Raw genomic sequence first — 16597 nt, 5'->3', positions numbered from 1 at the left:
CTGATGATTAATCAGACGCCGATGAATCAGAACTTGATCAAAAACTCCCCCAATCTCTAGTTCTAATTCAAACGAAACCAAGAGAGACCGTAACTCAGAAACAAAAGAGAAAAAAAAGTGAATAAAATGGTGAGTAATATCGAGATGTGTGGCTTATTGACACACAATCTCCCAAGTTATAAGAAATTGTAGCTTTTCCCTTCATAGTATCTGTGATTATAGGTTCAGAACAAGTTATCAGAGGTCATCTGGATCCCATAATAACAATTTACCTCACCTTGACCGTTCTCTTTGGGCTGGTTCTTCTTCCAGAATTCAAGTTCTTGCTGTTCCTCTTCTATTTACATGAAACCACAGATACAAAGAGGAAGTGTTAACGTGAAGTACACACTGAAACATTCAGATCAAATTATTCAGAGGAGACCAGATTAAGCTGTAAAAACTGTAAAAACAGAAAAAAAGTCAGATTTCCAACTTTTCAACGGTCCTTGAACTACTCATCTGTGAAATCTAGGCTTGATATTGTGTTATTTCATCAGAATGGTGGTTAATTCAAAACAAAATGCCAAAAATAAAGTGTTTGCTCTAACCAGATTCTGTAAAACATTCCGTCACTCTTGTATATTCTGTAGATTGTATCTTTCTGTATTCTATACCTTTTTGTTGGACATCCATGCTGCTTTAACAACTTAATTTACCTCCAGGGATTAATAAAGCAATCTAAGTCTTTAGTCTAACTTTATATTGCAGTGAAAAATGGACCAACAGTGAGTAAAAATGTGACCAAAATGGGTTCAGAAGGGCTTTTCTCCTCACTGAATGAGATGTTCTTTCAGGTTTCATGTAGAATTTAATAAGCTTCTTGCTAAATAGATGCACTCAATCAGTCCTGAAATAAAAGTTCCCTTATGAAGACTATATTTATTGTTATGACATGTGCTGCAGTTCAGTAACTTTGCTCTGTAGACATTTCTTACCAAACATATTTAGATTGAAAGTAGCAGGTGTAGATCTAACAATAGCCACAACTGTTCCAGTGATATCAGGACGTCCTCTAAGTGATTATTAAATCCGCCTGCTGTTCTTTTCTTGCTGCTTCCTGTGAGAAAGATCTATATAGAGACCTTCATCTGCATCCAGATCAAACAGGAAGTCAACCTGGATCCAGTCCAGACCTCGTTTTATTAACGCAATGCCTTATGAAGTGAATCTATTTATCAATAAATTATGAGTGAGTGTCGATCAGTCAATCAAGTGCCATGCCATTCAGCACAGGCAATCCTTTCTCTCCATCTAATCCCATCTTTTGCTTTATGAATTCCCATTCTTCCCATTCATTTCTCCAGTTGTAACAATATATTCCAGGGTCTAACTTACGATGCATCCAAAAAATGTTGCTTGCTGTTTCCTACTTTTGTTCAATAGTGTATAATTTGTTTAGTAATTTTAAAACATCCTCATTGCTTATTCTCTTCATATAAGATACATGTAGCCTGAGTCTGTAAAACCACATCTTTTTATTTATATTTCAATATTCACATCCGTACATCACAACTGGTAGGATGTAACAGCTGAGACTCCTCACATGGGTGCTAATTGCTATTTTCTTATTGGTCAGTATATTTTTCATTTTCATAAATGCTGTTCTTGCCATTGCTACTCTACAATTGATGTTTGTTTCACACCTCCCATCTGATGTCATCCAAGAACTAAGATATTTGAAATGATGAACCTGCTTCAGTATTTCTTGGTCTAATTCAATGTTACAGGTTGGGATGGTATGTTTCTTTGAAATTAGCATTACTTCTGTTTTCTTTGTGGTTAAAGACAGACCAGGTTTTTGGCTCTCTGTATTAACTACGGATATTATGGTTTGCAAGTTTTCTTCACTGTTTGCTATCTGCACTGTGTCATCTGCATAACATTTGATATTTATGCTATAACCTCTGATGGATACTCCCAGTAAACCTTGTTTTTTCCTCATGATGTTTCCACTGTACAAGTACAACAGGTCAGGTTGACAACAGAGATTTTTTTTCATCATTTGTAAATCCTTTCCATCTATGTTTATGTCCTTTAGCATCTGGATTATTGCTTGAGGTTTTACTGTGTCGAAAGCTTTGGTGTAGTCGATGAAACGCACGCACAAGTCTTGTTGTACTTCTATTGACCTTTCCATAATAGTTCTTAAAATGTATATTGATGTACCTTTGCCCTCTACAAATCCGTATTGCTCTTCACTGATCTCAGGTTTAATTTAGTTTCATATTCTGAGCATTAGGTTCATGAGGCTGACTGTTCTGAACCACCCCCATTGTGTTGTTCCTGGTTTCTTTGGGAGTGGGATGAACATCGACGGTGTAGCTGGAATATATTCCCAGCAAATCTTTTTCCCAATGTTTTAAGGTGATTTATTTTCCATTATGTCAGCTGCTGTCACACGAGAGAATTCGCCAACAGTCACTAAATCATAGCTACAGAATATGTTTTCTTTTCTTCCACACACAATTCCAATTAGTCTAAATATAAGAATATGTCAGTAATTAATATGGACTAATTGACTGAGGTGGTTGAGTTTCTTGCTGCACAACCACAAGATGCAACATTTGTGCATCAATCACACCGAATCAGGCAAACAATCCCATTTCTAATACCAGGATTTCATGTATTTTAAATATTTTGACTGCATTGAATCTGAATATATGTGGTTTAAAAGTTACAAATCAGTTGATTGAATGTTATTCTGTTAAAACCTCTGACCTTGAATAAAGATCAGATCTGTAACTCATTCATACGCTGCCGTGCCAGAACAGAATATGAACCGGCTTCACAGATTTTACTGTCCAGATGCCCAGGAGCTTCACAAACTGTCCAGTTTCAAACTGGGACATTTTATTGTCTCGGTGTTGCACTTTAATACTGCAGCTGTTGTAGGATTCAAACCTCAGTTGTGGTCAAACTGCTGAAAATTTGTTTTCTACAAAGTGTGTTTTCATCCTCAAATAAACACGACGTGTTTAACTGATGCCATTTGAAGTACAGAAAGCTTTGATTTAATGCTGAATGTCTGGAAATTCTCTGCACAGATGTGTCCGGTAAAAGGAAAAAAACATTTTTTGTTTGTAGAATTCATACGAGGCCACTTGGCCGAGCGGCTCAGACCCCACAATAATATACGATGTTTGCTCCGTCTTTCTGCTGCCAAAGCGCTCCGTCAGCTGAGCTCAAGTTATGGACTCATAAAATTATAGTACCATCACAGCTTTAGTTAGACATGTTGACTTGGCTTCTCGCTGGCCGGCTGCTGAGAGACGACTGTACATCTTTATCTTGTTTTAAACTCGAGCTTCCAAAAATAATGTGACACTGACAAATGAATACGATGCTGATGTCTGTAGGAAATATCCTCCATCATACGGGAGGATCAGAAGTCTGCAGAGCAACCAGGAGCTTTGGCTCAATAAGAATATACGTAGTAAACAGTAAAACTGATAGTAAATCCCTTGACGCTTATTATGAGTTACCGACTGAATGGTTCGGTTTGTACCGTGAGTGAGTCCAGTCTAGTGTGGACGTTGCTTTTCATGGAAAAATCTGCGTGAATGTTAACTTTAGTCATAAATAAATTCCGTTTGACAAAAAGAAAACGTGTGGAAAATTTACAAGTACATGCTGACTTGGCTTTCGCTAAAAGGTGGTCGTATTTATTAGAAATAAACAATGAAAACAACCAATAAAGACTTCAAAACGGAATATGACATCAGCCCAAAATGAACATTAATAGGCAGAAAAGTTAGGAACTTTTACACTTTATGTACACTGCCGTTCAAAAGTTTGGGGTCACCCAGACAATTTCATGTTTTCCATGAAAATTCACACTTTTATCCATGTGCTAACATAACTGTACAAGGGTTTTCTAATCATCAATGAGCCTTTCAACACCATTAGCTAACACAATGTAGCATTAGAACACAGGAGTGATGGTTGCTGGAAATGTTCCTCTGTACCTCTATGGAGATATTCCATTAAAAATCATCTGTTTCCAGCTAGAATAATCATTTACCACATTAATAATGTCTAGACTGGATTTATGATTCATTTAATGTTATCTTCATTGAAAAAAACTGCTTGTTTTTCAAAAATAAGGACATTTCTAAGTGACCCCAAACTTTTGAATGGTAGTGTACATGAATTAAAGTTGCTCTATATTCGTGAAAGTTGCTCCAAATGAGTTAAAGTTGACCTACACTACTGTTCAAAAGTTTGGGGTCACCCAGCCAATTTCATGTGATTTCCAAGTGACCCCAAACTTTTGAACGCCAGCGTATGAAAAAAAAGCTGCAACCAACAAAAAACTGAAGATCTCACATCAGTAAAGTCTCAAACTAAAGTCCATCCAATATTGTTCCTTGAAAAATCATTCGCTAAAACTTGAGTTGCAAGTTTCACTCTGATTTTATTGCCTCTTATTCAGATTCCTCCTCCAGTCATTGTGTTTTATTGTGTTTTGTGGCCTCCTACTGTAGTTGTACAGCGCTTTAGTTCCAACTATTGGTTGTTTTTACAAGTGATTTTTAAATAAATCTGACTTTGACTCTTGTTTGAAAATGTTACAGGGATGTTTTACATGTAAGTTGTAGTAATTTTCTATTTTTTACATCTGTAACTGCCAGATGGTCGTCCCAGTAAGAACAGAGATGTGACGGTTTCTGTAACTAGATAGAAAAATATGTCCAAACATCTGCACCCGACCAAAATTATCTGGAAAATATACATTACATATCAGCAAATTTGTGCATTACTTGTGTTCATTTTGCAAGTGGTGTTGGTTTGTTGTTGGGGCGTTGCTATGGTCAGTTGCTAGGTTGGTTGCTAGGTGCATTGCTACACTGCTGAGACAGTACTATGGAGGTTGTAGCCACATGGATGCTAATGTGTTTGTTGTTTTTAAGGTGTTGATAAGATGTTTTCAGTGTTGGAAGGTGGTTGTTTCTGTGTATTTAACAGATTTCTGCTAAAAAAAAAACAAAGCCCTCTTTAACAGGTAATATGTATAAGTAATATTAGATCGCAAAAAAGAAAAATAAATGTGCAAGTTTGGCTATGCAAAATGTACTAATAATCATAATGAAGTGTAGTGAGAAAGCTACGTAGAAGATGCTGATATTTTTAATCTTTTCTGAAAGTGTTCTGTTTCCTTTCTTTGTCCTTCTCCTGGTCAAATTGAAGATAAACCAGTATGGGGTGTGCTGGTCTGCTGGTCTTCCCGCTGACGGCCGTTTGTGCTTTTGCATTAAAGCCTTTGCGAGTCTCTTAATAAACGACGCGATTGTGGAACGCTGTAAATGATTTCTCCTACCTCCCGCCAACAGTCACATAATTTAACGTGGACCGCAAACAGAGGAGATAGACTGATGAAACCGTCTGGCCGACTCACTTTCTCTTAGTCCGGGCACCAGCTTGAAAATGATCTCCTCCAGGGTGTTGTCCAACCTGAGAGAACGAGGAGGGAGAAGAAATTAAAGAGGGGCGAGGAGGAGGGAGGCAGCGGGGGAGGCGGAGGAGGAATAAAAAAGGAGAAAAAGATAATGAGACAAGAACAAAACAGGTGGATGGAAGGCAGCTAATGAGTCTGAGACGAATGGAAAAGTGTTGAAAACATCTCTTTTAAGATGACTCATAATGAAGAAGCTCAGTAAGAAAAAGAGGAAACACGGAGAGAGAGACGAAGAATCTCTCACCTGAGCATCTCCAGTGGGTTTGTCTCGTGGACCTGAATGCCACATTTAGGACAGTCGTTACTCTCCTCAAAGTGCTGCACGATACAGCTCTTACAGACTGCAGGAGAAACAACAGGAACAGGAATTACTGGGGCTAATATTCTGGTGTGTTTAGGTTTTCTTATATAAGAAAGAACAAGAAAAAGATCCTGGAGCAGACAACAGGACAGAATTGTTTGCTTGTGATGTCAAATGCTAAGAGCAGGTCATATTTTTCCAAGGAATGTGGCGGGGTAATGTGATGATCGGCATTGGTTTGTCTGTCTGTCTGTCTGTTAGCAACATCACTCAAAAACAGACTAACAGATTTGGATGAAATTTTCAGGAAAGATCAGAAATGACACAAGAACCAAGTGATTAGATTTTGGCAGTGATGCAGCTTATAGTCTGGATCCACGGATTTGTTAAAGATTTCTATATCACTGCGAGATAGCGACATGGCGTCACTGTAACTATAACAAGTGAACGCAACATCAGCTGCCTGCTGACGATCACATGATTGTGATCCTACTACAAATCCACCACTGAGGACTTATCAGGACTTATCCATCAGAAATGATCCAAGGAACAACTGATGAAATTGTGGAGGTGTTTCTGAGTCCCACCAATTCCCGCCGCCTGCAACACATTTAGGTAACGCAATACGGTATCCGTACATAACGTACTCATGCATAACACACAGCTGTGCTCAGGTCATTTTGTTTGTGGGTACATCTATATTAAATGGACACATTCTATGTTGCTGTGATTTCCGTTCATCAATAACTAATAAACAAATGCTGCATTTCTGACAATGCCATATGAAGGAATGAACAGCCTTAGAGGAGGACTGCACTCTGAGTGCTTTTCTTGTCTATAAATTTTATTGTATTGAGCAAATAATAAGACAGTGTGCCTCCCCAATGTGGGTAATGATCTCAACCCTGTCACCAGTGAAACCTGTCACTGAAGGTAACTTTCCTTATGTATTGCGTTCTCTGAGTGCTTCTCTAGTTTATATCATTATTGGGGTTTTTTTGTTCTTCTTTTTCAGAGGATGAGCTGCTAATTAGAACACTCGCTTACAAGCTTGTAAACACATTCGCTGGCAGGTTACTCTGAAATTATTTATCAAACTGCTGCATTTATTATTAATGTTCACATCTACTTACAGCTGAGAACTGGAGATATTTGGAAGTCTGATAAGTCTCTTGATAAAAACAATCTAAGCCTCTTTGTGTTAGCCGACTCAACAAAGCCTAAAACCCCAGCTAGTGATGATGGACATGTTTAGAAGTTTACATGTCTGTTTAGTTATGTTGCTTGAGCCAGGTTGGATAGTTTGGTGCTGTGTCCTGTTGGTCTTTTTTACTCACTTTGGGAAGCCTGTCCAGTGTTTTTGATTTTTTATGCATTCTATGTCATAAATACTTTACTTTGTGACTATATATACTTTAATAAGACAAACAAACAATGAATATCATGATGTTGGTTATCAGTTTGTTTGTTTTTTTTGTCAAGCAAGTTTATTTCTTTAGACTCTATACACCGATCAGCCACAACATTAAAACCACTGATCTAACATTGATCAGCTTATCAGAATGCTAGGAAACTTTGGGTGCTGGCATTAATGAGGATATTTTGACATGTGCTACCTTCTTAACACATATTTTTACAGACAGCAGTTGTGTCTTCCAGCAGAACAACAAAACCTGCCACACTGCAAAAACTCCTCCAAAAAGGCTCCAGGATCCCGACCAAGAGTTCAGGGCCTCCAAATTACTCCCTTGAAGAAGCTTGATTCATGGAGGTCCCACCATCCGACCAGCAGGACCCAAATAATTTGCCTTCCGTGGTCCAGTTTTGGCAACTCAAAGGGAAAGTACACAATATCAAGCAGGTGGTTTTAATGTTGTGGCTGATTGGTGTAACATTCCAGAATTGAGGACATTCTATGTCCCACCCATCAAATTTCAAACAATCTATCTATAAAATACTAAAATATGCAGTTGCTGTGTAAATTTACTTGTCCTGAGACCAAATCTAAAAAACTAGGAGAAAAGAATGGCTGAAAATTATTTTTAAAATACCAAATAAGTCTGGAGTTCCCACTAAAATACCATTTTTCTCTTGTCTCACCCCCTCAATGACCAAACTGAATCTCAATTAAAACAGCTGAAATGAAATTTAAATCTTTTTTTTAATTAACATAATATTTTAAATAATAGTTATTATGCATGGAACGTCTATCCCACAACAACCCTGTTAGCATAACCTTTTTAGCTGGTAGAAGAAGAAGAAAATAGTGAATTACATGATATGCTGGAATTAACTTTATCAGTTTTCCTAAAGAATGTGTAGAGCAAAGCTATGTCCTCTCATGTCTCATTCTACCTCATATTATCAGGATCAGACTAATTCTTTGGACTGTTTTCCATCAGTCAGTTTGTCCTCTTGGTCAGCAGTAACAGCAGCTAAATATCTAGCTTCTACTGCTGAGAAAAAGATCACATTAGCATGGATTAGCAACCCTGTTACTGTGATTAGAGTAGGGTTAGCAAACAACACAGAAAACATGGAATAAAAATGCTACCATTGATGTGGAAGCTGAGCCAATCAAGCCTTTGATAGTTTATTACCTATTATTGATCAATATTGAGCAGAAAACTGGAAAAGAGAAAGTTTGTTTTTCAAAAATTTGCAAGCCCAAATGTCCTCCAATTCTGGAATGACCCTTATACTCCTACAAAAGAGGGTCTTTTATGCATGATGTGACTCTTTTTCTGCATGAAGTGGACCAGTTGTGTGCTTCCTCCTTCAGTCAAGAGGAAGAACTTGTTATAAGGCAGATCTAGTAGGAATCTAAAAATGTATGTCAGTAAAAAGCAACACTGTTACTGCAACTGATGCCAGAGAGGAACGCTGGTAGAAAACTGTTCACTGTGTAAGCTCTGTTTTACCGCTCAGTGCACTCCGGTTTAGGTCCGACGATGAAGGATGTGTGAAAATCGTCCAAATTAAAGCAACATTAATATTATTTGTTGAATATTCTCTGTGATAGAAATAACCCTCATCTGACTTTTAACCTTGAAGCGGCACCATATGAAAAACTCTAATTAGTGTTCTATATTTGAAGTTTTTTTAAGCTGTGTATGTTTCTCCCACTCAGCTGCACAACAATATTATTCTAAAGAATGTCAAGTGAAAGCAGCATTAACTTGCTTCCAACTGATAAGGACGGGCAATAATTTATTCACACAATGTGACAGTTTCTAACTATTCTGATGAATTCTTATATTTTTTACATGTAACACAACAAAAATCTTGTCTTGTTTCACTAATTTCAGCCTCCTCATGTCCTCAGTTCTCTGTCGCCCTGCCTGTGACCTGGATAATTAATCTCAGCATCACAAAGGACGTCTCAATTCCTGAGATGCATCTTGAGAATTGAGAATGGAGGATATGCAGGTGAAGCCTCACTGAAGTCATTTTCACAATAAAACAGATGACGTCGGAGCTGATTCACTTGCAGCTTCACGATTACACAAAGACTTGTAGATTTTTTGTATTTACAGAATCTAATTCCAGTAAACTACACTACAGATGGAAATTAGCATTTCTGCTATAATCTGGCATATTTACACTGCTATTGTTGCATGTGTTCATTAATATGCACTGTCCCTATTAAATAAACTAATAAATAAATAAATAAACGGTTTATTTTGGGCAAATTTTGGAATGAGGCACATACAAGAAGAAAAGCACTGAGAGAGCGCAGTGCTCCACCAAAGTTGCTCAGTCAGTTAAAGATTTAAATCTTTAAATAATTCGTGGTCTGCAGCGGTGGATTTGTAGTAGGATCGCAATCATGTGATCATCAGCAGGCAGCTGATGTAGTGTTCACTTGTTGTCATGGTTACAGTGATGCCATGCCGCTATCTCACAATGATACAGAAATCTTTAACAAATCTGTGGATCCAGACTATAAGCCGCATCACTGCCAAAATCTAATCACTTGGTCCTTGTGTCATTTCTGACCTTCCCTGAAAATTTAATCCAAATCCTTTAGTCTGTTTTTGAGTAATGTTGCAAACAAACAGACAGACAGACAAACCAACACTGATCGTCACATAACTTCATCGTGTTCCTTGGCAGAGTAAAAATGCACGACATCTACACATTCTACTCAAGTCCTGCTGCACTGTGGATGTAATCATAAGTAAATATATACCATCATTTAGTGTGAACATAAAATACAGCAGTGGGTTAAAACTAAACGACAGACGGACGATGCAGCTGAACCACACGTCACACTTAACTGATGCTGCTTTATAAACAACTGCTCTCAGGCGAAGATGTCTTGTTTAGTTAAATGCCTGTTGCTTCGACCTCTCTCTCCTCCACTTGCATCTCTGATATGAGGGACGTGAACAAAGGAGTTGAGAAAAGGAATGGAGGATTTACAAACTGAGAAAAGAGATGAGGGAAAAGAAATGTTTGACTCACAGGTGTGCAGGCACTCGGTGACCGTGGTCGGTTTGATCAGGTATCCTCGACACAGGTAGCAGGTGATAAAATGGTTAAAGTCTCTCACCAAGTGCTTTCTTCCCGTAGCAGCCATGTTTGTAGTTTTTCTTTTTTGCAGCGACCTGTAGTTTAAAGCTGAAGGGGAAAGTTACCCTCTAGCTTTGGGAGAGTCAGACGTCCATTCACAACAGCGGAAGGGTTTACAGTGCTAGAGTTTGTTTTGTTGCGTTGAATTAGGTGTCAAGAGTTGTAAAATCCACCAACGCTGGCTAAAGTTAGTCCAGGATGATGCACACAAGCCTTCACCAGATCCTACTGTGTAAAATCCTGCTCCATCCTTGACTCGAACTTTGTTTTGCAGTCAGATCTTCAGGAACATTCTCTTGCTCTTCACCCAACCGACACTCGTCCAATAGTCCAATCCTGTTTCAAATGAACTTGTTTCCAGAATTCCCAAAGAATAAGAAGAGTCGCCTTCCTCCCTGTCGCAGCCAAAGTGCCATTTTTAATCCATGAAGGGTCACAGGTGAGATAAAGTGAAGCCAAACACTCCAGCTTCAACCAAGTCAGCTCATCATGGACAGTGAAGACTTTTTAACTCACACAAACGTCACCTGGAGAGAATAAAATACAAAAATCAGGGTAGAACAGAACCAGTTTTGTGCAGAGTACCAAAAAGAGTAAAGATTTTTAAAGAGAATACAAACAGTCACATAAAACGTGATGTTTAGACTCTTATCCAGTAGAGAGGCGTCTGATAGGTCACTGATTCTCTCTGCAGTGGGACAAAATACAGCCAGAGTCATAAAAAAGGAGGTTTACCAACAAAAAGATCAAGTAGTCCTGTAACAGATGGTCACCGAGTTCTCATCTCATCATCAGCGAGTCAGTCTGAGGTTACATGAAGAGACAAAAAGACATCGAAACTACAGAAAAACTGCAGCAGGTTCTACAAGATGCTTGAAACATGAAGCAACTAGAAAGTGTGTCAAGAGATCTGGTGCTGTTTTAAAGGCAAGAAGTGTCCTCCCTTTACTTTGAGTACTTTAAACTTCAACACAGTTGCACTCACACACATGAAAACAGACAAGAAACTGGAAAAAAAGCTGCTGAATTGCAACAAAAATCTTCAAAAAGTCTGAGCAAAATAAACTAACTACAGCATGTAAGTCTGACCAGATGTTTTTTCCTCTAAAAAAGATTTAGAAGCAAAAAGCAAATCTGTGCACCAGAAAAGAACAAATTTTCAGACAGCTTTAAACACAATAAAAGAAAAACTCTGCAAAAGCTACACATGAATCTCTAACTGATTGCCTTAACTTTATAAAAAGTAGAAACCGTGCAGGTTTGAGAACAGCTTGATGCACTCTGAAGAGGAAAGAGTTTAATATTTCCACAGTGAATTAAGAGAAGATGGAAGAGTTTGCAAAAGATTTAAGAGTTTACAGAGAAAATAAACAAGATTCAAAAGATCCAAGATTCAAAGAAGCTGACAGATTCACAGTCGAGAGGTTAGTTAATAGAAAGATGAAAGCTGCAAAATCTGAGATGGAAGAAAGTTTGAATTTGTAGATTTATTTTCAGAAAATGCAACCAAATTCAAAGCATAAGCTACGAACTGACGCATCTTTAACACATACATTAATGTGACACCTGACAGCATTCTTGTGCCGTTTAAATGCACTTAACAACCGCTGATCTCCACGCAGATTTTCAATTTGTAAGTCAAACCATTTCCTTGTGTGTTATTCTGCCTCTTTCAACATTCGTCTGTGAGAAAAACTCAACACATTCTGCTGGATTCAACGCTGTTTTGTGTCAGACGCCTTCAAATTTCTGATTGTAACTTTTCACTGCAATATAAACTCCTGCATCTCTATGAAAAAAAAACACAACCATGAAGAAGTAGAAATGACTTCTTGCGTTTTATGACGCAATTTAAATTCCTTCATCCCTAAAAATCACAGCATTTATTCCTTTACAGAGTTGCATTAATCTTCCACCAGGATCTTCTATTGATGATGGGAGAGTCAGACAAAGCCTTCCCCAGAACATCCCAAAGATTCTCAGTGGGGCTGAGGTCTGGACTCTGTGGAGGTCAATCCATCTCATGCTCCCTGATCCACTCATTCTCAATGTGACCCCATGAATCCTGGCATCATCATCTTGGAACATGTCCATGCCATCAGGGAAGATAAACTCCAATGATAGAAAGACCTGATCATTCAGTATCTTCAGGTAGTCAGCTGACCTCATTCTTTGGGAACATAACGTTGCTGAACCTGACCAACCCCTGAGCATAACCCTAAAATTGTAATTTTTGGCAATTAAAGACAGATATTCACACCGTACAGAACTTTTCTGTGTGTTTCTCTTCCTGTAAGATCTATAGTTTGTACTTGTTTTATTGAGAATTATTTAGCAGTAAACAATGATTAATAAAAACACTGACAGGATCATTCACTAACCAGATGGTTCTGACCTACATGCATCCACTTCTGGATTCCCATTACTATGAATAGCCAACCTCTCCAACTTGCCCCCATTCTATCCCCACTTTGATGGATCTGAATGAAATTTGGTTTCAAATATAGACGCTGAGCTGCTTCACTCTGGCGGCTGCAAGCGCAACTGGAAGTTTCATATTTACTGTGCAAACTTCTTTTCTAAAAGCATTTATTTTAATGGGAGGGCGTCAGAGCTGCCTTTACTGTAAATGATGGGGGAATGTTTCTGGATGTGGGATTAGTCACTGTACTCAGCTCTGATTCATTCCTCTTTGTAAACACACAGCAGTCTCTCCATTACTAGATAATAACAGGATAGCATCAAATATTAATCATCATGCAAATGACTGTAATAACAGTTGCTGAATAATCTGTATTGAGCCAACAGATTGTGTTTATTCAGCTAATTTAAGTCTGACTGATGTTTGCTATGAGTTTAGCATGCATCAGAGTCAAATGAGTTTTGTTGCTGTTATTTCCTATGACTTCATTATTTAGAGCCATAAACTGCTCATGTGACAAATAGTAATGAGAATACACCAATAAATGAAAACACAGTGAAGATTTATGTGTAACAAACACTCAAAGTGAGTCTTGGATGAACAGATTTGTGGTTAATAAAACTTCACCCAAATATGAATAATTGTACTTTGAGTTTGCAGTAATGTGTGAATGTAGTAGAGAGATGAAAAATGCAGATAAATATCAATGAAACAAACATTTTTGATGCTAAAGTTCACGTACGTCTATTCATTGATTCAGTCGTCAACCAAAATTTATTTAAATTGAAAAACTTTGCTCATTGTTTCAAATATTGATATTTGATTAAAATGTGATTAATTAATTACAAACTGGACCCCATGGCTTTCTTCTTTTCATTTTTTTGCCTGTTTTTGAATCGCAATTTTGAAGGACTAAAAATACTTGAAAAATGTGCCCACACATCAGGGCCGGAAAAAACTTTTATATTTCATGGAACTTGCATAGGTGTGAGCCAAAATGGCTCAATAGCGCCACCTGGAAAATTTCAAACAGTCTCTACGACCAGGACGTGTCGCCTACAGCTATGAAATTTTGCATGTAACTGACAACCATTCCTAAAACACAACAGGAAGTCGGCCATTCTGAATTATGTGTCATATTTTAGATGATTTTGGGCCAATTTTTGCACATTTTCAAAAGCTCTAAACTCAAACAGGGTAACCCCAACAGAGCTCAAATTTAGCCAGGATGTACTCCAGGCATGGGTGATCAAAAGTTGTCAAAATGTTCTGTAAAAGTCTGAGGGTGTAGAAATGGCAGTTGGCTGAAATTCGACAATTCGCCATGACACAGGAAATGCTGTCCTCTACTTTCACTCATTCTAAGGCTTATATTTACTTTTGCTAAAGATCCCATAGACTAGCGTTGATCAGCTCCTTATACTGACAAAATGTAATAAATACACACCTGTTATTTTTCCACCTGCTGTAGATTAACATTTTATGTGAGCCCAAACAGAAATATTACAATAGAGGTCGTTACTGCAACTATTCACCATTGCTGCACTTTATTCTTGTGCAACTTTCATCAGTTTCGCATTACATCATTTTGTTTTACTAAATTCAACTTATTTTGAAAATTTAGCAGGCCAATTACAACAAAACATCTCAATATTTAAATCGTCAACATTAATAATTTATCATTTTGACTTGTGTAACTGGCGTAGTTTAAATAACATTCAACTTTGTACGTATTTGTGCTTGAGACCCCACAGACTAGTGTTGATCGACTCTTATTACAAACAATAGTTAATAACTATAAATGTTTCTTTGTTTGTGTTATTGCACCTGTTATTTTTCCACCTGCTGTAGGTTTGTGCACTGTACGTGACTCCAGACTGAAATATTACAATAACAGAGGTCGTTAATGCAACTTTTCACCATTGCTGCAATTTATTCTTTAGCAATTTTCATCAGTTTTATGCTACGTTGTTGTGTTTTCATGTCAATTTATTTTGAAAATGCAGCAGGCCCATTATAACATGACATCTCAAAACCTGAACTGTCAACAAGAAAAATTCATCATTTTTTCATTAAATAATTTTCAAATCTGTCTGTATTTGTCCCTAAGACCCCAGAGACTAGTCTTGACTGGCTCCTATTATTAACAATAATTAATAAACATAAATGTTTCTTTCATTGTTTGTGGTGTTGTTGCACCTGTTATTTGTTCACCTGCTACTGCAGGTTTGTGCACTTTATGTGACACCAAACAGAAATATTACAACAACAGAGGTTGTTACTGCAACTTTTTCCATCATTGCTGCACTTTATTCCTCCATCAATTTAAACTACGACACATGGCCTAAACTGCACGTGGACGCGCAGTGTGCGTGCGTGCGTCAGGTGTGTGCACGCCGCCGGATTCAGGAAGAAACTGCACTCAGAGGAAGCATTCACACTTCGGTTTGTTTCTGCTTGTTTGCTAGAAAAATCCCAAAGTGCGCAGCTCAGAAATCCCCTCAGTGTCAATGAGACGACTGCTGGCGGACGCGCGCACACGCACACGCACAGAGCGGATCTGCTTATCTCATCGTTAAGGCGCGTCACGCTCTACGTCACCTGTGTCAAAACAACATCAATGGACGACGACACGCGCGTTTCAGCGACGCGCACCCGCATGTCAACGCAACGCATGTGCGCGCGCGTGTCGCAGCTCGTCGCCGTCACGCACGGACGCGCGCGCGCGCGCACACGCACGCACGCATCGACGGTAAAAGTTGCACAGCTTCACGTCTCGGCCTCTCCACGAACCAAACCTGCGCGAACGCACCGCGATCCCGCATCTGCGTGTGAGCGGCGACGCACTTTGGCGAGGGAGGAGGGGAGGCAGGGGGAAGGGAGGGGGGAGGAGGTCCAGCCAGCAGCGTCAAAGTTTGGCTGAAACGTAACGACATGAATCCGACATCAGCGCACAAATAACGAGGAATAAAATTTTTAAAAAAAAAACGCTCCTCACCTCCGTCCGCACTTTCACCACACGCGCCCGCGGACTTGTAGACGCCGCGGCCGGCCAGGAATGTCCACCATGACGCCGCCTGGTTCCTCCCGGTCGGTCCGCTCCGTGCACTGGGAGCAGAGAACACGGAACTGGTCGGCTCGGATCTGCCCCAGTCCGCCCAGCAGGCAGCAAGCGGCAGGCAGCAGAGAGCAGCGGTGGGCGGGGAGCCACCAGCAGCAGGCAGGGCTCGGAAACTGAAAGCGGTTGTGTAACTGAGTGACTATTGGCCCACAACACAACACAACACACACACACACACACACACACACACACACACGCACACACGCACACACGCACACACATGAACAATGATGGAGCGCTCACTTTATTCAGTTGTTGAGTCTGACCTGACTGCAGTTTTATTCATTCTATACATTTTAATGTAAAAAAAAGAATAAAGAAATGAAATACTAGCTTCATTTTTCACACATATGTTAGTGAGGCTCCAGACAACACTCAGCTCCAAACATGGAAAGATCGTCATTTCTGCCGCATTTTTTTAATATGAAGAAAAAACTACAAAGGCTCCAGGGAATGTGTTAAAACAACGTTAATGTTTTAATAAAAAACATAGAAATTGGTACATTTCTAAGAGTTTGGGACCCTGCTCAGAAAACTGTGAAATGTTTCGGGAATGTTCCGCCAATGTTCACTGCACCTCTTTGGCAAACGTTTCACAACCTTGATTATGGAAACTTTTATTGATGTCTGCAAATGGTTTGCTTTTTTGGGGGGAAAATAAAACGGTTTAGGAAATGTTCC

The 16597-nt window shown here is 38.9% G+C and overlaps 1 protein-coding gene across 2 annotated transcripts in view; it reads right to left on the bottom strand.

Moving 5' to 3' along the window:
* pcgf5b (polycomb group ring finger 5b) overlaps nt 1-16014 on the bottom strand; it is a 29443-nt gene extending 13429 nt beyond the window's left edge. Inside the window, exons 1-5 of one of the 2 annotated variants that reach the window (XM_023266761.3) lie at nt 15794-16014; nt 10266-10900; nt 5742-5838; nt 5438-5493; nt 278-337 (exon numbers count right to left, since the gene is read on the bottom strand). In XM_023266761.3, the coding sequence (XP_023122529.1) occupies nt 278-337; nt 5438-5493; nt 5742-5838; nt 10266-10380 (328 nt within the window). In that variant the 5' untranslated portion in view covers nt 10381-10900; nt 15794-16014. The remainder of the gene's footprint in view (nt 1-277; nt 338-5437; nt 5494-5741; nt 5839-10265; nt 10901-15793) is intronic. The other variant, XM_023266762.3, reaches the window with a different exon arrangement.
* Between the last annotated feature and the right edge of the window lie 583 nt (nt 16015-16597).

Source organism: Amphiprion ocellaris, chromosome 16 (genome assembly GCF_022539595.1).
Source record: "Amphiprion ocellaris isolate individual 3 ecotype Okinawa chromosome 16, ASM2253959v1, whole genome shotgun sequence".
NCBI lineage: Eukaryota > Metazoa > Chordata > Actinopteri > Pomacentridae > Amphiprion > Amphiprion ocellaris.
Note: the sequence above shows the minus strand (reverse complement) of the source record. Positions and strands in the feature narration are given on the sequence as shown.